The 21,078-nt window shown below is 46.9% G+C and overlaps 1 protein-coding gene across 1 annotated transcript in view; it reads left to right on the forward strand.

The window, feature by feature from the left end:
• LOC120025112 (chromodomain-helicase-DNA-binding protein 9-like) overlaps positions 1-21,078 on the forward strand; it is a 144,962-nt gene that overhangs the window by 34,310 nt on the left and 89,574 nt on the right. The window contains exon 3 of the mRNA XM_038969548.1: positions 6,890-7,338. Coding sequence (XP_038825476.1) covers positions 6,890-7,338 — 449 coding nt within the window. The remainder of the gene's footprint in view (positions 1-6,889; positions 7,339-21,078) is intronic.

Genomic DNA, 21,078 nt, shown 5'->3' on the forward strand with positions numbered 1-21,078 from the left:
CAGCTCCACCAAGCCATGTGACCATTTCAGCATGTGTGCCTGGCTGCCTGCCTGCGTTCACTGTTCCTGTTTCTCCCTTGTTTTCACCAACACATCCTCAGCCTAGAGAGACAATACACCCTGTGCAGAGCCAGTCGCTGGCAGCTAAAAGCCTTCCTGTGTATGAATCTATGTATACATGGGTGTTATTGAATCTCTTCCTAGCTTTCTCTATCTACCTCTATCTGTTGATCCTACCTACCTACCTCTCTCTCTCTCTCTCTCTCTCTCTCTCTCATTGGACAGCCTGTTATGTAGTCTTTTGCATTATGATGTCGGTCCCAGACTAAAATGATGCTGTCTGTCCGTCCCAGTGAACCCCTCAGTGTACTACTATACTATTCAAATGTTCATGCTCAACATGCAGTACATAACATGGTTGCATACCGTTTAGGCCCTGTCTCTGAAAGAACTGTTGTTAAAACAGCTCCCTGAATTACACTATACATACAGTAGTTTTACCGGTTCTTCTTGACAGTGTTTTAACAGCTGTGAATTGATCGTTTTCAAGGGCTCTGTGAAAGTGAGGCTCTGTCTCTGTGAAAGTGAGGCTCTGTCTCTGTGAAAGTGAGGCTCTGTCTCTGTGAAAGTGAGGCTCTGTCTCTGTGAAAGTGAGGCTCTGTTTCTGTGAGAGTGAGGCTCTGTTTCTGTGAGAGTGAGGCTCTGTTTATGTGAGAGTGAGGCTCTGTTTCTGTGAGAGCGAGGCTCTGTTTCTGTGAGAGTGAGGCTCTGTTTATGTGAGAGTGAGGCTCTGTTTATGTGAGAGTGAGGCCCACTGCTACTATGCTATAGTTTAGTCCTGTTGCATGGCATGTTCCCATCTGGCATGTGACATGTTCTCGCTCCACTGCAGGGACGGTAATTGGCATGTTGTGTCATTTAGTTCCCTTCGTTCCGTCTCTCCTAGAACAGGAGTCCAAACTCCCAAGGCCTAGCCTGACAGCTAGCCTATATCAGATGCCCACTCAAACATGGGGAGAACACACATATAGCCTACCACTAGTAAGCACATACACAGACACATGAATGCGCACACAAACACACAACACAGGCTAATTTATCTAGATATGGGCATGGGGACAAACACATGGGCACTAGATTGGAGTTAACACAACCTACTGTGTACATTGTGACCTCCCACACATACTCTACGTTGGACTTTAACCAGTCGTATGTTATTCCTACAGTTGTACAGTTCAATGTTTTGTCGTGTTTGTAGTTCCAATGTTTGTAGTTCCAATGTTCTTCCACAGAGTTAGGTGTCTGGCAGGTTTTTTAAGAGAGTTGTGCTCAGACAGGCTGGAGAAAGCAGAGCCAAATGATATTGCAGCTAAGCTGTTGTTTATTTAGCCAGTCAGGAAGGAGGGCTTTCACCTTTGTTTGCCACTACTGATGAGAGGGCCAGTTAAATACATCAGTCAGTCTCTCTTTATTTCCTACCTCTCTCTCCCCTTCTCTTTCTCTGTAGTTTCCCCAACGCCTAATGGAAAGCTAGGAATATTTACATACATTCTGACTTACTTAAGGCCTACTAATCATACTAGTCTACTTATTAAACCGATAAAGCAACACAGATCAGCTAAGTTTACTAGGCCTATGTCCTTAAGAGCTCAGTGCCCCTTTCAGCTATTATCCATGTGAGATAATTCTGCTCTAATATCATTAAACAGTGTTACATTTCAGACAGGGAGAGAGCTGCTGCTCTGCTGCAAATGTCCGTCCCTTAGCCACATAGCCATGTAGCCTTTAGCCTGTAGCTTACTAGTCTGTAGCTTCAGACCTGTTACTGTTATTTCTAACTAGCAGGGAGCTAACTATCCATCTCCAGGTACTTGGCCTCCCCCTAGCCACATAGCCATCGAGGCTAGCCATAGCCTGTAGCTTACCAACCTGTTCCCGGTTACTTCTGACTAGCAGGGAGCTAACAGTCAACCCCCAGGCTATGTAGCCCTTTGTGTAACCTGAGAAGGGGCTTATATGTTGTGCACAAGGTTTCAAACGAGAGTTCACTGTAAAAACACAGTCATGTGCTTTAGAGCAAGATGTATGACTCTTTAAGTTTGTGTGTGAGCGCGTGCATGAGTGCGTGTCTGTCTGGTGATGTGTGTGTCTCCACTCTGGGACCTAACCCTGTGCCAGGCAGGCTCCAGGCCAGCCAGGCATGTCTGTGTGTTCACCTCCCAGCACCATGTGCCTGCTGGAGCACATGGCCCTTGCGTCATGTTCCAGGGAGCCCCCTCCCTCTCTTCCATCGCCCCTCCAGTGACTGTCAGTCATGGAAGGGACAGAAGGCTCGTTACGACCTGTCCTTTCACATCTCGCATACATTTGTGTGTGTGGAGGTCTATCCACCTCTTGCGAGAGGGATTCTCTTCCTGGGGGGAAGTGAACACGGATGTGTGGCTGGGTGGCCAGCATCTGTCTACGTCTCTCTTTCCCCACCAGAGTGTGTCTGAGACCACTGCTTTACTGACAGTCTCTGGGAGTGAGCTCTCAGTGTGTTAGTGTGCTGTACTAGGGACAGTGCTGTGGCTTTTTAGCCTCATGGTTTCATGGTTTTGCACACGTTGGTTGTTTGCTGTTTGGTTGTTTAATAGTGTATTGTTTAGTTTTTTCTCATAGTGGATTTTCATGTTATGATTCTGTACAACATAATATGGTGTCATTCAGTTTCTTGTGTATACTGTTTTATGTATAGAGCAATGTGCAACACATGCAAGCCTGCATTCCATTTATGTTAATATCTGTGCTTGTGTAGAAATCCAGTGCTTTTGGGGTTAAGTTGTGAAAGTTAATGTAATAACTGCTAGCACCATCTGCTGGCCTACTTCCTCACAAAGAGAGAGTGAGTGAGAGAGAGAGAGAGAACGAGTCTGGATTTTAACGACATCTCTAATATTCATGCTGATGCATTTTGCTGCTTTGTGCTGCTTTCATTTTCCACCGCTCTGCTGCTGGAGACTCCAGCTCCTCGCCATACACACCCCAGCACGGGAGAGGGAGGGCAGAGAGGGAAGAGGAGGGGAAAACTAGTGGGAAAAGGAAAACAAGCAAGCTAGCTAGCACAAAACCATTTTTGTGTACAAAGGAGTAGCCTACCTTACCCTGGGATGTAAGAGAACGAGGCACGAACGAAGAGAGCAAGAAAAAGGAACGAGTAGAGATAGGTAGAGTGAGCGGACGGAGAGAGTTCGCGATTGCTGGCGGAGGGGAATCAATGAGAAGGGAGGGAAGAGAGGAGGGTAGAGCGAGAGAGCGACGCTGACACTCACAACACGACCCGCCTGCCTGAGCCGGACGGAGCTGAAGCACGCAGTAGCAGCAGAATGAGACGAGCTTCCTGGACTGCCACTGCTTCGCACCTCTTCTGGCGCAACCAGCCCTGCTCCCAGCTTTCCCAGTGATCTAACAGCCCAGCCCCATGCACTCCTACTGAGCTTGAGCCCTGCCCGCTAGGGGAGGAGAGGAGTGGAGAGGAGGTGAAGGAGAGGAGGCTCCACCGCCCGCCTGTACGCTGCCTGTGGAGGGGGGGAGGGGGTGGACACGCAGCTCAAGCAAGACAGACTGTCGAACGAGAGAGACAAAAAACCCGGCGAAAGGGCAAGGCTTTTGTTAGGTGGTTGGAGAGAGAGGGGGAGGAAGAACAAAAAATAGAAAAAAACATGTCTACAGTGAAGAGGCCAAGAGGAAGGGTAAGTGAGCTGCACAGAGAGAGAGGGGAGGGAGGAGGGGCCGGACGACAGGAACTGAACAACTGAACAACCTCCTCTGCTACTGGCTCATGCTGCCTGCCTGATGCAGCTCCACGGTCGCCATCTTGAACTCCTTGTTGCTGCTCTTTCCCATACTCATTTGCTTAGCTGTGCTAGCTATGCTCTCTCACATGCTTTCCCCCCACACCCCCTCCCTCCATAGATTCCTCCCCACCTCTGGTTCGATGCAAAAGGCGATGTGTGTGTGTGTCACATAAGATGAGTACATCAGTCACACAGCGTTCACTGCATGAGGGACTGAGGGAAGTAAGGGGTTAGTGAGTGAGTGAGTGAGTGGACTAACTGGCCCAAATGTCCTGGCTATCTCTATCTCTCTGTAGTCTTTCCTTACTGTAATAGTGCAACGTGTTTTCATGGGAGCGTGTGGTGGCAGAGAGAGAGATTGAAATCACTGCAGTGCTGGCAGCTTGTAATTTCAGTTATTTATAGTCGTATTACACAGCTGCAGAACACTTGGTTTTGGTGCATTTTTCTTCTCTCTCCCTTTCTCACTCACTTTTTATACAAACTCTCATTCCTGCTCTCATTCCCGCCCTCTGCCCTCTCTCCCCTTTGCTACTTCCCTCTCTTCCCTGTTCTTTACCTTGACTTTCTCTTTCCTCCCCCTCTTTTTTTACCTTCAACTTGAATAATGAGAATATTTCAGTTCTGGGCAATGATTTCCACTAATAGTCTGGGCATCACAGCACACGTTAAACCTATAATTCTGTAGCTACAGTTCTTGTTTATCTTCCAAATAAACTGTCATTTATTTCTCCCCTCCCCCGCTTTGTTTGTGTCAGTTTAAGATAATTCTCTTTATTTAGCAGTCAGGAAAGCAACTGGCTGTGCCGTGCTGTGGCTCGGGTCATGTAGCCATCCGCTCTGACTGCAACACGTTGAGATTAGCTCATCCATTTATAGGCTCTGGGCCCACCCGAAGGGAATAAAACCCAGCCCATGTTTTATTCCCATTTTATCACGTATCAGCCTTGTCTATATTATTTATTCTAGTTTGGCTGAATGTCAGTGTGCCGGTCCTGCCTGTCTCTTGTTTCTTTCTGCCTGTCTTAATGAAAGTTTGTGCTGCTGCAATCTATGTGACTAGGGGGGAAAATGTGTGGCTAGCAGAAAGTTCAGAGAGCAAGACTTTCAGTATGTCTGTGAGGTAGTGGGGTAGAGACACAGCAGCAGAATGGGATATTCTGGTGACTGGTTGTTTGTCTTTAAAAGGCTATCAAGGCTATGCCAAGCCTATGTCAAGGCTATATCATTATCAAGGCTTAGAGGGCCTAATAGAAGAGGTACAGCCAACTAGCTAACAGTGTTGTTGTGACTTCTGCTGTGTGTGTTTTCTAGACCAGCTGGCTGTTGTTTTCAGTGTTCTATTTTCTAGATCGATCAGTGTAACTTCCCTTTCGACAATCACATTCATATCATATCATACATTCATATCATTAGAGTGCAATGAAAACCCGTAATTTTCCTTATCTGCTATTTCTTGGAATTTATGAGTTAACCTTCCTGAGAAGGCTGATTTCTGAGTATGTCTCCCCTCTGTCAGCTACTGCTAAAGGCTACGACTACAAACTACACATAGCTCATAGCATGTTGCTTCATCATTTCTAGTCTTTCTCTGTCTATGTCTCTCTCTCTCCCCACATCACTAAGCAGCAGTGTAAGTATACAGCTTGATTGTTATGCACATGGGGTTTTTCAGAGCTTCGCTGATTCACTTTTGTAATCCCATTCCTTTGTGTTTACAACATTTCCTTATTGAGCCTGCCTGGGTGACTTGACTCTCATTCCAGGCAGCAAAGCTGATATGGTACATTTCACACTTCTGTTCCTGAGGGGGAAGATGATGTGTGAGAGAGGCTGTGGAGGGTTAACTGAGGGGGAAGATGATGTGTGAGAGAGGCTGTGGAGGGTTAACTGAAGGGGAAGATGATGTGTGAGAGAGGCTGTGGAGGGTTAACTGAGGGGGAAGATGATGTGTGAGAGAGGCTGTGGAGGGTTAACTGAAGGGGAAGATGATGTGTGAGAGAGGCTGTGGAGGGTTAACTGAGGGGGAAGATGATGTGTGAGAGAGGCTGTGGAGGGTTAACTGAAGGGGAAGATGATGTGTGAGAGAGGCTGTGGAGGGTTAACTGAGGGGGAAGATGATGTGTGAGAGAGGCTGTGGAGGGTTAACTGAGGGGGAAGATGATGTGTGAGAGAGGCTGTGGAGGGCTAACTGAGGGGGAAGATTATGTGTGAGAGAGGCTGTGGAGGGTTAACTGAGGGGGAAGATGATGTGTGAGAGAGGCTGTGGAGGGTTAACTGAGGGGGAAGATGATGTGTGAGAGAGGCTGTGGAGGGTTAACTGAGGGGGAAGATGATGTGTGAGAGAGGCTGTGAAGGGTTAACTGAGGGGGAAGATGATGTGTGAGAGAGGCTGTGGAGGGTTAACTGAAGGGGAAGATGATGTGTGTGAGAGGCTGTGGAGGGTTAACTGAGGGGGAAGATGATGTGTGAGAGAGGCTGTGGAGGGTTAACTGAGGGGGAAGATGATGTGTGAGAGAGGCTGTGGAGGGTTAACTGAAGGGGAAGATGATGTGTGAGAGAGGCTGTGGGGGGTTAACTGAAGGGGAAGATGATGTGTGAGAGAGGCTGTGGAGGGTTAACTGAGGGGGAAGATGTGTGAGAGAGGCTGTGGAGGGTTAACTGAGGGGGAAGATGATGTGTGAGAGAGGCTGTGGGGGGTTAACTGAAGGGGAATGTGAGAACTAGGAGCTAAATGATCTAACTATTCAGTCTGAGATTCAGGAATGTAGGTTTGGTTTGGCTACACGAGAACGTGAATATAGTGGGGGGGATTAGTGTGTGTGGGGTGGGGGGGATTAAGGTGTGTGTGTGTGTGTGTTAACGACCACAAGATCATCCACTTCGTAGGAAATGACATTAAGATCAGGCCGAGAGTCCTTTGTAATACACAGCTCTTTCCAGTCTTGCTATTAATGCAGATGTATGTATGTTACAATGACATCATCCTGTTGGTATATGTGTTCCCTCAGTCTGATTAATATCCCCCCTCCTCTCTCTCCTCTTCTCTCCAGCCTCCCAAGAACAAGAATGCTAATGGTCCCAACAGCCACACAGCAGCGCGGGTCCTCAGCCCCCCGATGAAGAGCAGCTCATCCTCCTCGTCTTCGTCCTCCTACAGCTCGTCGTTGGAGAAGCGGGCCCAGCGGAGGCTGGTGAAGGAGCAGAGGGAGCAGCAGCAGCAGCAACTGATGGAGGAGGCTGGGGAGGACAAGCAGCAGAAGGCTAACAGGATCATCCATGAGGCCATTGCTAAGGCCCGGGAGAGAGGAGAGAAGAACATCCCCAGGGTTATGAGTCCAGAGAGCTTCCCCTCTGGGAGCTCCTCGGCCCACAGGAGAGAGAGGGAGAGGGACAGAGACAGAGACAGGGAGAGGGACCGAGGCAACAAGACCAGGACCAAGGCCTCCAAGAAGGCCCGCATTGTGCCCTCGTCCAAGCCCAAACAGAAGGCCAAGATCGGGTAGGTGTCTCACTGACCTTGTTCTCATATGCCTCACTATGCCCTTATAACACCACAGCTGTATGGCATGATATAGGGCCACGGTGTTGTATTTCTTTTGAAAAGTAATTTCAGTGGCCTTCCACATTAATCTACCATTTTGTTTTTGCTCTGCATCCTGTCTAAAGCAAGTTGTGTCACACTGTCAATTCTCCTTTACGGCTTGGCTTCCTTAGTGCCCATTCATTTCTGGAGCACAATAGAATAGCTAGTTGACTAGCTGATAGCAGCTGCTAGCTTGATAGACATAGCTGCTCATAAAATAGTAGCTGCCAAGATGGCAGCTCAAAGTTCATTTTAAAATTCATGACACAGACAGACAGGAATGAGCAACAACGGCTGCCGTTAGCATTTAGGCTAGCTTGCTGCAGATAGGACAGCTAGGTTATGACAGAGACTAGTGGATATATGGATGTAGTATATACTGTATGCAGTTCCCTTCCCCCTGTACAATGAAACTGTGTTGTTATACTGTAAGCCACACCCAGTGTGAGCTCATGTAATATCTGACCTGAGGCGGAGAAAGACAGGCAGCCAGGCTTGGAGACAGGAAGAAGGCAGCCAGGCTTGGAGACAGGAAGAAGGCAGCCAGGCTTGGAGACAGGAAGAAGGCAGCCAGGCTTGGAGACAGGAAGAAGGCAGCCAGGCTTGGAGACAGGAAGAAGGCAGCCAGGCTTGGAGACAGGAAGAAGGCAGGCAGGCTGGGAGTCAAGAAGACTGGCAAGCTGACTGGCTGGGAGGCAGAAAGACAGACATGCAAGCTGGGAGGCAGGAGGACATGCAGGCAAGCTGGGAGGCAGGAAGACATGCAGGCAAGCTGGGAGGCAGGAAGACATGCAGGCAAGCTGGGAGGCAGGAAGACATGCAGGCAAGCTGGGAGGCAGGAAGACATGCAGGCAAGCTGGGAGGCAGGAAGACATGCAGGCAAGCTGGGAGGCAGGAAGACATGCAGGCAAGCTGGGAGGCAGGAAGACATGCAGGCAAGCTGGGAGGCAGGAAGACATGCAGGCAAGCTGGGAGGCAGGAAGACATGCAGGCAAGCTGGGAGGCAGGAGGACATGCAGGCAAGCTGGGAGGCAGGAAGACATGCAGGCAAGCTGGGAGGCAGGAAGACATGCAGGCAAGCTGGGAGGCAGGAAGACATGCAGGCAAGCTGGGAGGCAGGAAGACATGCAGGCAAGCTGGGAGGTAGGAAGACATGCAGGCAAGCTGGGAGGCAGGAAGACATGCAGGCAAGCTGGGAGGCAGGAAGACATGCAGGCAAGCTGGGAGGCAGGAAGACATGCAGGCAAGCTGGGAGGCAGGAAGACATGCAGGCAAGCTGGGAGGCAGGAAGACATGCAGGCAAGCTGGGAGGCAGGAAGACATGCAGGCAAGCTGGGAGGCAGGAAGACATGCAGGCAAGCTGGGAGGCAGGAAGACATGCAGGCAAGCTGGGAGGCAGGAAGACATGCAGGCAAGCTGGGAGGCAGGAAGACATGCAGGCAAGCTGGGAGGCAGGAAGACATGCAGGCAAGCTGGGAGGCAGGAGGACATGCAGGCAAGCTGGGAGGCAGGAAGACATGCAGGCAAGCTGGGAGGCAGGAAGACATGCAGGCAAGCTGGGAGGCAGGAGGACATGCAGGCAAGCTGGGAGGCAGGAGGACATGCAGGCAAGCTGGGAGGCAGAAGGACATGCAGGCAAGCTGGGAGGCAGGAAGACATGCAGGCAAGCTGGGAGGCAGGAAGACATGCAGGCAAGCTGGGAGGCAGGAAGACATGCAGGCAAGCTGGGAGGCAGGAGGACATGCAGGCAAGCTGGGAGGCAGGAAGACATGCAGGCAAGCTGGGAGGCAGGAAGACATGCAGGCAAGCTGGGAGGCAGGAGGACATGCAGGCAAGCTGGGAGGCAGGAGGACATGCAGGCAAGCTGGGAGGCAGGGAGGAGGAATGTGTATATTGTCACTCAGGTCATCACTAGGGCTGTTATGGAAGCTGTGAAATGAACCAACCAGGGATAGAGAGAGACACTCTAGTTTTATATTCTCATTAAGCGAGCAGAGCTGAGAACAACATAATGGCCGACTATGTTGTCTCCCTGCCTGCTTCCCTGCTTCATGATCAATGATTATATGAGCTTGGCTGCTGCATGTGGAAATGGCAGTAACAGATAATGGATTTTGCTCTGTTTGTGAGAGAGAGGGAGAGAGATAGTGTGGTGCAGATGTTAATGAGGGAGAATAGACATCTGTCAGGAGGGTTGGGCTGAACCGGGTCTGTATGGTTCATACTCAGGAAACCCAATGGGCCTGATGTTGACACTAGAGATGGAGGTTTGAAATAATTTCACTATTAGAATAGTATCATGAATTTTTGTCAGATATTCATTATTATTATATATATTTTTTAATATTTTAACCTGAGTACTGCTGCGCGAGGGAGAGAGGCTGGTGCTCTATTGCTGCAGCTGCAGAGGGGGCGGTGTTTGTGAAATGGGAGTGAGCAGACGGAGGGAAAGAAAGAGACGTCAAGGCGCCAACTCGGTTACAGCCAAGACTAGCTAACTTGTAGCAGCCACAATGTTATTTATCATCCCATATAACAGTGCCGGCCGGTCTTGACTGGAGTAGCCTAGAGAAGCTAGCTAGCTGTGCTAATTGAGGCCACATGCTGTGCTTTCTCCCCAACCCCATTCAGATAAAACAACAGCCTACAGTTGAGGTTAGGTTGGAGCAATTAAAACTCGTTTTTCAACCACTGCGCAAATTTCTTGTTAACAAACTATAGTTTTGGCAAGTTGGTTAGGACATCTACTTTGTGCATGACACAAGTCATTTTTCCAACAATTGTTTACAGACAGATTATTTCACTTATAATTCACTGTATCACAATTCCAGTGGGTCAGAGGTTTACATACGTTAAAATTGACTGTGCCTTTAAACAGCTTGAAAATTACAGAAAATGATGTCATGGCGTTAGAAGCTTCTGATAGGCTAATTGACATTGTTTGAGTCAATTGGAGATGTACCTGTGGATGTATTTCAAGGTCTACATTCAAACTCAGTGCCTCTTTGCTTGACATCATGGGAAAATCAAAAGAAATCAGCCAAAACCTCCGAAAAATAATGTAGACCTCCACAACTGGTTCATCCTTAGGAGCAATATCCAAACGCCTGAAGGTACCATGTTCATCTGGACAAACAATAGTACGCAAGTATAAACACCATGGGACCACGCAGCCGTCATACCGCTCAGGAAGGAGATGCGTTCTGTCTCCTAGAGATGAACGTACTTTGGTGCGAAAAGTGCAAATCAATCCAAGAACAACAGCAAAGGACATTTTGAAGATGCTGGAGGAAACAGGTGCAAAAGTATCTCCATCCACAGTAAAACAAGTCCTATATCGACATAACCTGAAAGGCCGCTCAGCAAGGAAGAAGCCACTGCTCTACAACCACCATAAAAAATCCAGGCTACTGTTTGCAACTGCACATGGGGACAAAGATTGTACTTTTTGGAGAAATGTCCTCTGGTCTGATGAAACAAAAATAGAACTGTTAGGCCATAATGGCCATCGTTATGTTTGTAGGAAAAGGGGGAGGCTTGCAAGCCAAAGAACACCATCCCAACCGTGAAGCACGGGGGTGGCAGCATCATGTTGTGGCGGTGCTTTGCTGCAGGAGGGACTGGTGCACTTCACAAAATAGATGGCATCATGAGGCAGGAAACTTGTGGATATATTGAAGCAACATCTCAAGACATCAGTCAGGAAGTTAAAGTTTAAGTTAAAGTTTTAAGTTCCTCGGTGTACACATCACGGACAAACTGAATTGGTCCACCCACACAGACAGCGTTGTGAAGAAGGCGCAGCAGCGCCTCTTCAACCTCAGGAGGCTGAAGAAATTCGGCTTGTCACCAAAAGCATTCACAAAGTTCTACAGATGCACAATCGAGAGCATCCTGTCGGGCTGTATCACCGCCTGGTACGGCAACTGCTCCGCCCACAACCGTAAGGCTCTCCAGAGGGTAGTGAGGTCTGCACAACGCATCACCGGGGGCAAACTACCTGCCCTCCAGGACACCTACACCACCCGATGTCACAGGAAGGCCATAAAGATCATCAAGGACAACAACCACCCAAGCCACTGCCTGTTCACCCCGCTATCATCCAGAAGGCGAGGTCAGTACAGGTGCATCAAAGCAGGGACCGAGAGACTGAAAAACAGCTTCTATCTCAAGGCCATCAGACTGTTAAACAGCCACCACTAACATTTAGCGGCCGCTGCCAACATACTGACTCAACTCCAGCCACTTTAATAATGGGAATTGATGGAAATTATGTAAAAATGTACCACTAGCCACTTTAAACAATGCCACTTAATATAATGTTTACATACCCAATATTACTCATCTCATATTTATATACTGTACTCTATATCATCTACTGCATCTTGCCATCTTTATGTAATACATGTATCACTAGCCACTTTAAACTATGCCACTTTATGTTTACATACCCTACATTACTCATCTCATATGTATATACTGTACTCTATACCATCTACTGCATCTTGCCTATGCCGTTCTGTACCATCACTCATTCATATATCTTTATGTACATATTCTTTATCCCTTTACACTTGTGTGTATAAGGTAGTAGTTGTGGAATTGTTAGGTTAGATTACTTGTTGGTTATTACTGCATTGTCGGAACTAGAAGCACAAGCATTTCGCTACACTCGCATTAACATCTGCTAACCATGTGTATGTGACAAATAAAATTTGATTTGATTTAAAGCTTGGCCGCAAATGGACCAAATGGACCAAATGGACAATGACCCCAAGCATACTTCCAAAGTTGTGGCAAAATGGCTTAAGGACAACAAAGTCAAGGTATTGGAGTGGCCATCACAAAGCCCTGACCTCAATCCTACAAAAAATGTGTGGGCAGAACTGAAAAAGCGTGTGCGAGCAAGGAGGCCTACAAACCTGACTCAGTTACACCAGCTCTGTCAGGAGGAATGGGCCAAAATTCACCCAACTTATTGTGGGAAGCTTGTGGAAGGCTACCCAAAACGTTTGACCCAAGTTAAACAATTTAAAGGCAATGCTACCAAATACTAATTGAGTGTATGTTAACTTCTGACCCACTGGGAATGTGATGAAGGAGATAAAAGCTGAAATAAATCATTCTCTCTACTATTATTCTGACATTTCACATTCTTAAAATAAAGTGGTCATCCTAACTGACCTAAAACAGGGAATTTTTACTAGGATTAAATGTCAGGAATTGTGAAAAACGGAGTTGAAATGTATTTGGCTGAGGTGTATGTAATCTTCCAACTTCCAATTTTTTTTCTGATGTCTTGGCTGATTTCTTTTGATTTTCCCATGATGTCAAGCAAAGCGGCACTGAGTTTGAAGGTAGGCCTTGAAATACATCCACAGGTACACCTCCAATTGACTCAAATAATGTCAATTAGCCTATCAGAAGCTTCTAAAGCCATGACATCATTTTCTGAAATTTTCCAAGCTGTTTAAAGGCACAGTCAACTTAGTGTATGTAAACTTCTGACCCACTGGAATTGTGATACAGTGAATTATAAGTGAAATAATCTGTAAACAATTGTTGGAAAAATTACTTGTATCATGCACAAAGTAGATGTCCTAAACGACTTGCCAAAACTATAGTTTGTTAACAAGAAATTTGTGAAGTGGTTGAAAAATGAGTTTTAATGACTCCAACATAAGTGTATGTAAACTTCCGACTTCAATTGTACATAGGGTAGGGTTAAAGTGACTAGGCAACAGGATAGATAATAGACAGTAGCAGCAGTGACTGTGATAAGTGTGTAAGTGTTTGTGTGGCGACAATGTGCCTGTGTGTACGTGTTGTGTGAGTAAGTGTGTGTGTTCATGTGTATGTGTTGGAGTGTCAGTGTGAGCGTGTGGGTAGAGTCCAGTCTGTGTGTACAGAGTCAAAAAGGGTCAATGCAGATAGTCCGGGTAGCTATTTGGTTAACTATTTAGTTAACCGAACTGAGCCGTTCGCACTACCCTATGTAGTGCTTTGCGGTCAGATGCCAAGCAGTTGCCATAGCAAGAGCTGATGCAGCCAGTTGAGATGCTCTCAATGGTACAGCTGTAGAACGTTTTGAGGATCTGACGGCCCATGCCAACTCTTTTCAGCTCTCCGAGGGAAGAGGCGTTGTCTTGCCCTCTTCATGACAGTGTTGGTGTGTTTGGACCATGATAGGTCCTTAGAGATGTTGACACAGAGGAACTTGAAGCTCTCGACCCACTCCACTACAGCCCCGTTGATGTGCATGGGGGAGTGTTCGGCCTTCAGTTTTCTATAGTCCACAATAAGCTTGTTTGTCTTACCGACGTTGAGGGAGAGGTTGTTGTCCTAGCACCACACTGCCAGCTCTCTGACCTCCCTATAGGCTGTCTCATCGTCGTTGGTGATCAGGCCAGCAGTTGTGTCATCGGCAAACTTAATGATGGTGTTGAAGTCATGTGTGGCCACACAGTCATGTGTGAACAGGGAGTACAGGAAGGGACTAAACACGCACCCCTGAGGGGCCCCGTGTTGATGGTCAGCATGGCGGATGTGTTGTTGCCTACCCTCATGTTTTCTCTAAATAAGCGTTGTACATTTAAGACACTGCATTTCAAACAGTCAGCAATAATCTAATTCAGGGCTTGTGAAGTTATACTTAGGCTAAATAAGCCTTCCACAACCATAATACACAATAATAGTTTAGCGTCCCACCTGGCCAACATCCGGTGAAATTGCAGAGCGCGAAATTCAAACTACACTATTATAAATATTTAACTTTCATAAAATCACAAGTGTAATACATCAAAATAAAGCTTAACTTCTTGTTAATATTGCCGCTGTGTCAGATTTCAAAAAGGCTTTACGGCGAAAGCATACCATCCGATTATCTGAGGACAGCGCCCCGCATACAAACACATGAAAAACATATTTCATCCAGGCAGGTGCGACACGAAAGTCAGAAATAGCGATATGAAAAATGCCTTACCTTTGATGATCTTCTTCTGTTGGCACTCCAAAAGATCCCAGTTACATCACAAACGGTCCTTTTGTTCGATAATGTCCTTCTTTTTATCCATAAAAACTCAGTTTAGCTGGCGCGCTTCAGTCAATAATCCACCCTTCCATCAAAATGCATACAAAATGAATCCCAAACATTACTAATAAACTTTTCCAAACAAGTCAAACAACGTTTATAATCAAACCTTAGGTACCCTAATATGTAAATAAACGATAAAATTTAAGACGGAGAATCGTTATTGTCTTTACCGGAGAAAAATACCAAAGAACGCGCTCTCTTCCACTCGCTTGGAAACACTACAGCCAAAATGGGAGCCACCTAGAAAAACTACAATTTCTGGCAAATTTTTCCAAAACCTAGCCTGAAACTCTTTCTAAAGACTGTTGACATCTAGTGGAAGCTCTAGGAACTGCAATCTGGGAGGACTTGGCCTTACAATAAAAGTGATAGCCAGTGAAAATAGTTTTTTTTGGGATGGTTTGTCTTCGGGGTTTCGCCTGCCATATCAGTTCCGTTATAGTCACAGACATAATTGTAACAGTTTTAGAGTGTCTTCTATCCAAATCTACCAATGATATGCATATCCTAGCTTCTGGGCCTGAGTAACAGGCAGTTTACTTTGGGCACGCTTTTCATCCGGATGTCAAAATACTGCCCCCTACCCAAGAGAGGTTAACTAGAACCATGACTAATGCACATTCACTAATAACGACTAACTTCTTGTAGTTGGCATTAGGCTATAGATAATTAACACAGGTCTCATCAACAATCTCTCAAGTCCACGTGTTAGTGAATTGTTAGTGAATTGTTATGAACACACCCTTCTGTCTCCAACTGTTTAACAGCATGTTATCCTGTCCACTTTATTCAGATGTTGAAATCAAGTGGCCTACCTTATTTCTCAGAATGAGGTTGAGTTGACAGTTCTTTATATAATTGTGTTTTATGCTTATTGCACATTTATAAAACACAGACTAGACAGCTAGTATAACAGTCTTTGGCTAAAATGCTGCTAGCTGTACCCCAATGCCATGCGTGACAAACTGAGCATACATTTTCTCCAAAATGTACCAAGGAAGTGAAGCTACAGTATTAGCATTTAAACCCACATTATTTGTTGTATCACTGGAAGTTGACTTAGGCCTATTTATTTGAACTTTTCCCTATTCTCATTAAGGTGTTATTTCTTTGTCATGTCTGAGATTATTACTAACATCACTAAGTTAGTAGTATCCCCTAGCCTTACTTTATATGATATGCTATTGTATGTAACCTAACCTATTTTTACACAGTGTAGAACTTGTAAAGCAAAGGTCTGATTTGTGAAACTAGGCTAAACACAAAATGAAACCTAGTCTTTCCACTATTGTTTCAATGCTTCTTTCATGAAGCTTGTTACGTCATACATCCCAGCCATTTTGAAATATCAAGGTAGGCCTAATTCATGTTGAGGAAAACTCTCTTACCTTACACAGTACAATTCACTGAACCAAACGGACCAATTAACTAATGGAATCTGAGAATGAATGGAAGGAACAGCTCCTTACTCTAAGGAGATGGAGGGGCTGGAGGGTAGGGAGGGGCTGGAGGGTAGGATGGTAGGGGGGGGGGGGGGTGGAGGGTAGGATGGTAGGGAGGGGGTGGAGGGTAGGATGGTAGGAGGGGATGGAGGGTAGGATGGTAGGGAATGGGGTGGAGGGTGGGTAGAGTGGTAGGGAGGGGATGGAGGGTAGGGAGGAGACGGAGGGGATGGAGGGTAGGATGGTAGGGAATGGGGTGGAGGGTGGGTAGAGTGGTAGGGAGGGGATGGAGGGTAGGGAGGAAACGGAGGGGATGGAGGGTAGGGAGGAGATGGAGGGTAGGGAGGGGATGGAGTTGATGGAGGGGATGGAGGAGATGGAGGGGATGGAGGAGATGGAGAGTAGGGAGGAGATGGAGGGTAGGGAGGAGATGGAGGGTAGGGAGGGGATGGGAGGTAGGGAGGAGATGAGGAGATGGAGGGGATGGAGGGTAGGGAGGAGATGGAGGGTAGGGAGGAGATGGAGGAAATGGAGGGTAGGGAGGAGATGGAGGGAATGGAGGTTAGGGAGGAGATGGAGGGAATGGAGGGGATGGAGGGTAGGGAGGAGATGGAGGGGATGGAGGGTAGGGAGGAGATGGAGGGTAGGGAGGAGATGGAGGGTAGGGAGGGGATGGAGGGTAGGGAGGAGATGGAGGAAATGGAGGGTAGGGAGGAGATGGAGGGTAGGGATAGGATGGAGGGTAGGGAGGAGATGGAGGGTAGGGAGGAGATGGAGGGTAGGGAGGGGATGGAGGAGATAGAGGGGAAAGTAAGAGCGTCATCTCTTACATACCTTAGCCTAAATTCATTATAGTTAAGTGTTTTGGCCTGTACATAATGTTGCTAAATAAAAAAACACGTTTAGACCTGTCCTGTATCTAAAGAAGGAACTTCCTTCAGTACAGGTTGATCCATCCCAGAGTTCCTCAGTCTCCTCTCTGACTTGTAGGATTGTGCTAGTGATCCTATGAGACAGTCCCAAAGCCTTCCTCCCCTGGTGTCTGATTTACAGTAGTGTCTGTGGAGATCTTTCCAGAGCAGGGAGAGCAGAGAGGGGCTGACACCCCAGTGCCAGGCCATACACTAGAAAACCATGCATGGACTCTGTCTGCTACAGGGAGGGATGGTCACAGTAGGGATGTTGTCTCAATGCAGTTGAGAGAAGAGGATGTTTTACTATGACCGACCCCTCTCGCAAGGCTTTTGCTTTTGTTTATATCAAATCAAAATCAAATCAAATTTATTTATATAGCCCTTCGTACATCAGCTGATATCTCAAAGTGCTGTACAGAAACCCAGCCTAAAACCCCAAACAGCAAGCAATGCAGGTGTAGAAGCACGGTGGCTAGGAAAAACTCCCTAGAAAGGTCAAAACCTAGGAAGAAACCTAGAGAGGAACCAGGCTATGAGGGGTGGCCAGTCCTCTTCTGGCTGTGCCGGGTGGAGATTATAACAGAACATGGCCAAGATGTTCAAATGTTCATAAATGACCAGCATGGTCAAATAATAATAATCACAGTAGTTGTCGAGGGTGCAGCACCTCAGGAGTAAATGTCAGTTGGCTTTTCATAGCCGATCATTAAGAGTATTTCTACCGCTCCTGCGGTCTCTAGAGAGTTGAAAACAGCAGGTCTGGGACAGGTAGCACGTCCGGTGAACAGGTCAGGGTTCCATAGCCGCAGGCAGAACAGTTGGCCAGGTGGACTGGGGACAGGTGGACTGGGGACAGCAAGGAGTCATCATGTCAGGTCGTCCTGAGGCATGGTCCTAGGACTCAGGTCCTCCGAGAGAGAGAAAGAAAGAGAGAATTAGAGAGAGCATACTTAAATTCACACAGGACACCGGATAAGACAGGACAAGTAATCCAGATATAACAAACTGACCCTAGCCCCCCGACACATAAACTAATGCAGCATAAATACTGGAGGCTGAGACAGGAGGGGTCAGGAGACACTGTGGCCCCATCTGATGATACCCCCGGACAGGGCCAAACAGGAAGGATATAACCCCACCCACTTTGCCAAGGCACAGCCCCCACACCACTAGAGGGATATCTTCAACCACCAACTTACCATCCTAAGACAAGGCCGAGTATAGCCCACAAAGATCTCCGCCACGGCACAACCCAAGGGGGGGCGCCAACCCAGACCGGAAGATCACGTCAGTGACTCAACCCACTCAAGTGACGCACCCCTCCTAGGGACGGCATGAAAGAGCACCAGTAAGCCAGTGACTCAGCCCCTGTAATAGGGTTAGAGGCAGAGAATCCCAGTGGAGAGAGGGGAACCGGCCAGGCAGAGACAGCAAGGGCGGTTCGTTGCTCCAGTGCCTTTCCGTTCACCTTCACACCCCTGGGCCAGACTACACTCAATCATAGGACCTACTGAAGAGATGAGTCTTCAATAAAGACTTAAAGGTTGAGACAGAGTCTGCGTCTCTCACATGGGTAGGCAGACCATTCCATAAAAATTGAGATCTATAGGAGAAAGCCCTGCCTCCAGCTGTTTGCTTAGAAATTCTAGGGACAATTAGGAGGCCTGCGTCTTGTGACCGTAGCGTACGTGTAGGTATGTACGGCAGGACCAACTCGGAAAGATAGGTAGGAGCAAGCCCATGTAACGCTTTGTAGGTTAACAGTAAAACCTTGAAATCAGCCCTTGCCTTAACAGGAAGCCAGTGTAGGGAGGCTAGCACTGGAGTAATATGATCACATTTTTTGGTTCTAGTCAGGATTTTAGCAGCCGTATTTAGCACTAACTGAAGTTTATTTAGTGCTTTATCCGGGTAGCCGGAAAGTAGAGCATTGCAGTAGTCTAACCTAGAAGCAACAAAAGCATGGATTAATTTTTCTGCATAATATTTGGACAGAAAATGTCAGATTTTTGCAATGTTACGTAGATGGAAAAAAGCTGTCCTTGAAACAGTCTTGATATGTTCGTCAAAAGAGAGATCAGGGTCCAGAGTAACGCCGAGGTCCTTCACAGTTTTATTTGAGACGACTTTACAACCATCAAGATTAATTGTCAGATTTAACAGAAGATCTCTTTGTTTCTTGGGACCTAGAACAAGCATCTCTGTTTTGTCCGAGTTTAAAAGTAGAACGTTTTCAGCCATCCACTTCCTTATGTCTGAAACACAGGCTTCTAGCGAGGGCAATTTTGGGGCTTCACCATGTTTCATTGAAATGTACAGCTGTGTGTCATCCGCCTAGCAGTGAAAGTTAACATTATGTTTTTGAATGACATCCCCAAGAGGTAAAATATACAGTGAAAACAATAGTGGTCCTAAAACGGAACCTTGAGGAACACCGAAATGTACAGTTGATTCGTCAGAGGACAAACCATTCACAGAGACAAACTGATATCTTTCCGACAGATAAGATCTAAACCAGGCCAGAACTTGTCCGTGTAGACCAATTTGGGTTTCCAATCTCTCCAAAAGAATGTGGTGATCGATGGTATCAAAGGCAGCACTAAGGTCTAGTAGCACGAGGACAGATGCAGAGCCTCGGTCTGACACCATTAAAAGGTAATTTACCACCTTCACAAGTGCAGTCTCAGTGCTATGATGGGGTCTAAAACCAGACTGAAGCATTTCGTATATATTGTGTGTGTGTTTTTATGTGTGTGTGTGTTTTGAAGACTGTTTTTCTACAGTGTGTCTATATTGAAAGGATGTTTTCGTTGCTTTGAGTGGGTTGGTACAGTAGCATAGCATGTGTTTGTATGTTTGTGTCCTCTGTTCTGTCGTCGTTGCTACATACCTGTAGGCCTGTATGTTATGTGGTGAGTTTGTGTTCGTGCTTTCTGTTGTCGCTGTGTGCCAATGTGGCCAGTGTACATGTGTGTGCCAGTGCAGTGTGTGTGTGTGTGTGAGGTGCGGTGCAGTACAGTGTGAGGGATCATCCTCGTGCAGGGTAATGAAGACAGCAGGAGTACATGGTGCTCGGGGGAGGTTTCATGCAGACAGAGGAACCACAGTGTGTGTGTTCTGCCCTCCCAGGGTCTTCTCATGTAATATTAACGCTCAGCCTTCTCCCTGTCAGCACCCGCAACGCTGCAGAAGCACTAACCTTCCACAACAGTGCCTCTGCTATGTGTGTGTGTGTGTGTGTGTGTGCTCGTAATTGTTTCTAGGTGTGTTCTTGAATGTGTGTGTTTATATGGTTGTTATACAGTATAATATAAGGGTGTATGTACGTGATTGTGTGGGACCGTGTGTGTGAGTATAATCCACAACGAAGCAAGCGTGTGTCTGTGTCTGTGTCTGTGTGCATGCATATGTGCCTGCATGTTTCTCTGCCATGTGACCAGCATGCTTGTCTGAGAGGCGGGTTGGGACTGAGCTAATAGTATTATCAGGCTGGCTGTAGAAGCCTGCAGGGGGGAGTAGCCTGTGTCTCTAAGACCACCCCAGCACAATGATTGTTAAGGTGTCAACATGGTTCAGCTCGGCTGGCGTCTAGCTGAACTTGGCTAGCTGAACAGAACGAGTGTGCCCACATACTCCCTTAAAAGACCTTCGGTTGAAAAACAAGAAAAAAACGCAATAGGACTGTTTGTTCATTTTGAGATGCCGTAGCCAGTATACACTTCCTGAAAATAGTCAGAATTAATCTAAGATAACTCAAGACCTCTGTCATTCATTTCGACATTTTTGCAGAGGAGGTAGATCTTAGTCACACAATCTAACTAAGATGTTTGGTGCAGTATTTCTCCAGTAATTTTGGCATGTAAATTAGTTGTCTTGTTGAATGACAACAAACACTTCATTGAAGAGTCTACTGTTGACCAATCACCGATGAAGGGGCATAGACTCTGGCTACCGACTTCAGCTTGCCTCGAGAAAAAATGTAACGTGCACAAACAGCCGAAAAAACCCTTGCCCAAGACCAAGACAAACAAAAACATCACAAAATGTTGTCATAATATATGCACAAACTGTTCCGAACTGTTTCGGATGGGAAGCATGCGGACGCCTTTAGACATGGCTATGGGACCAGAGTACAAGGTGAGGGAGGGGTATTGGACCAGAGGACAAGGGTGAGGGAGGGGTATTGGACCAGAGTACAAGGGTGAGG

The sequence above is a fragment of the Salvelinus namaycush genome, chromosome 30 (assembly GCF_016432855.1).
Source record: "Salvelinus namaycush isolate Seneca chromosome 30, SaNama_1.0, whole genome shotgun sequence".
NCBI lineage: Eukaryota > Metazoa > Chordata > Actinopteri > Salmoniformes > Salmonidae > Salvelinus > Salvelinus namaycush.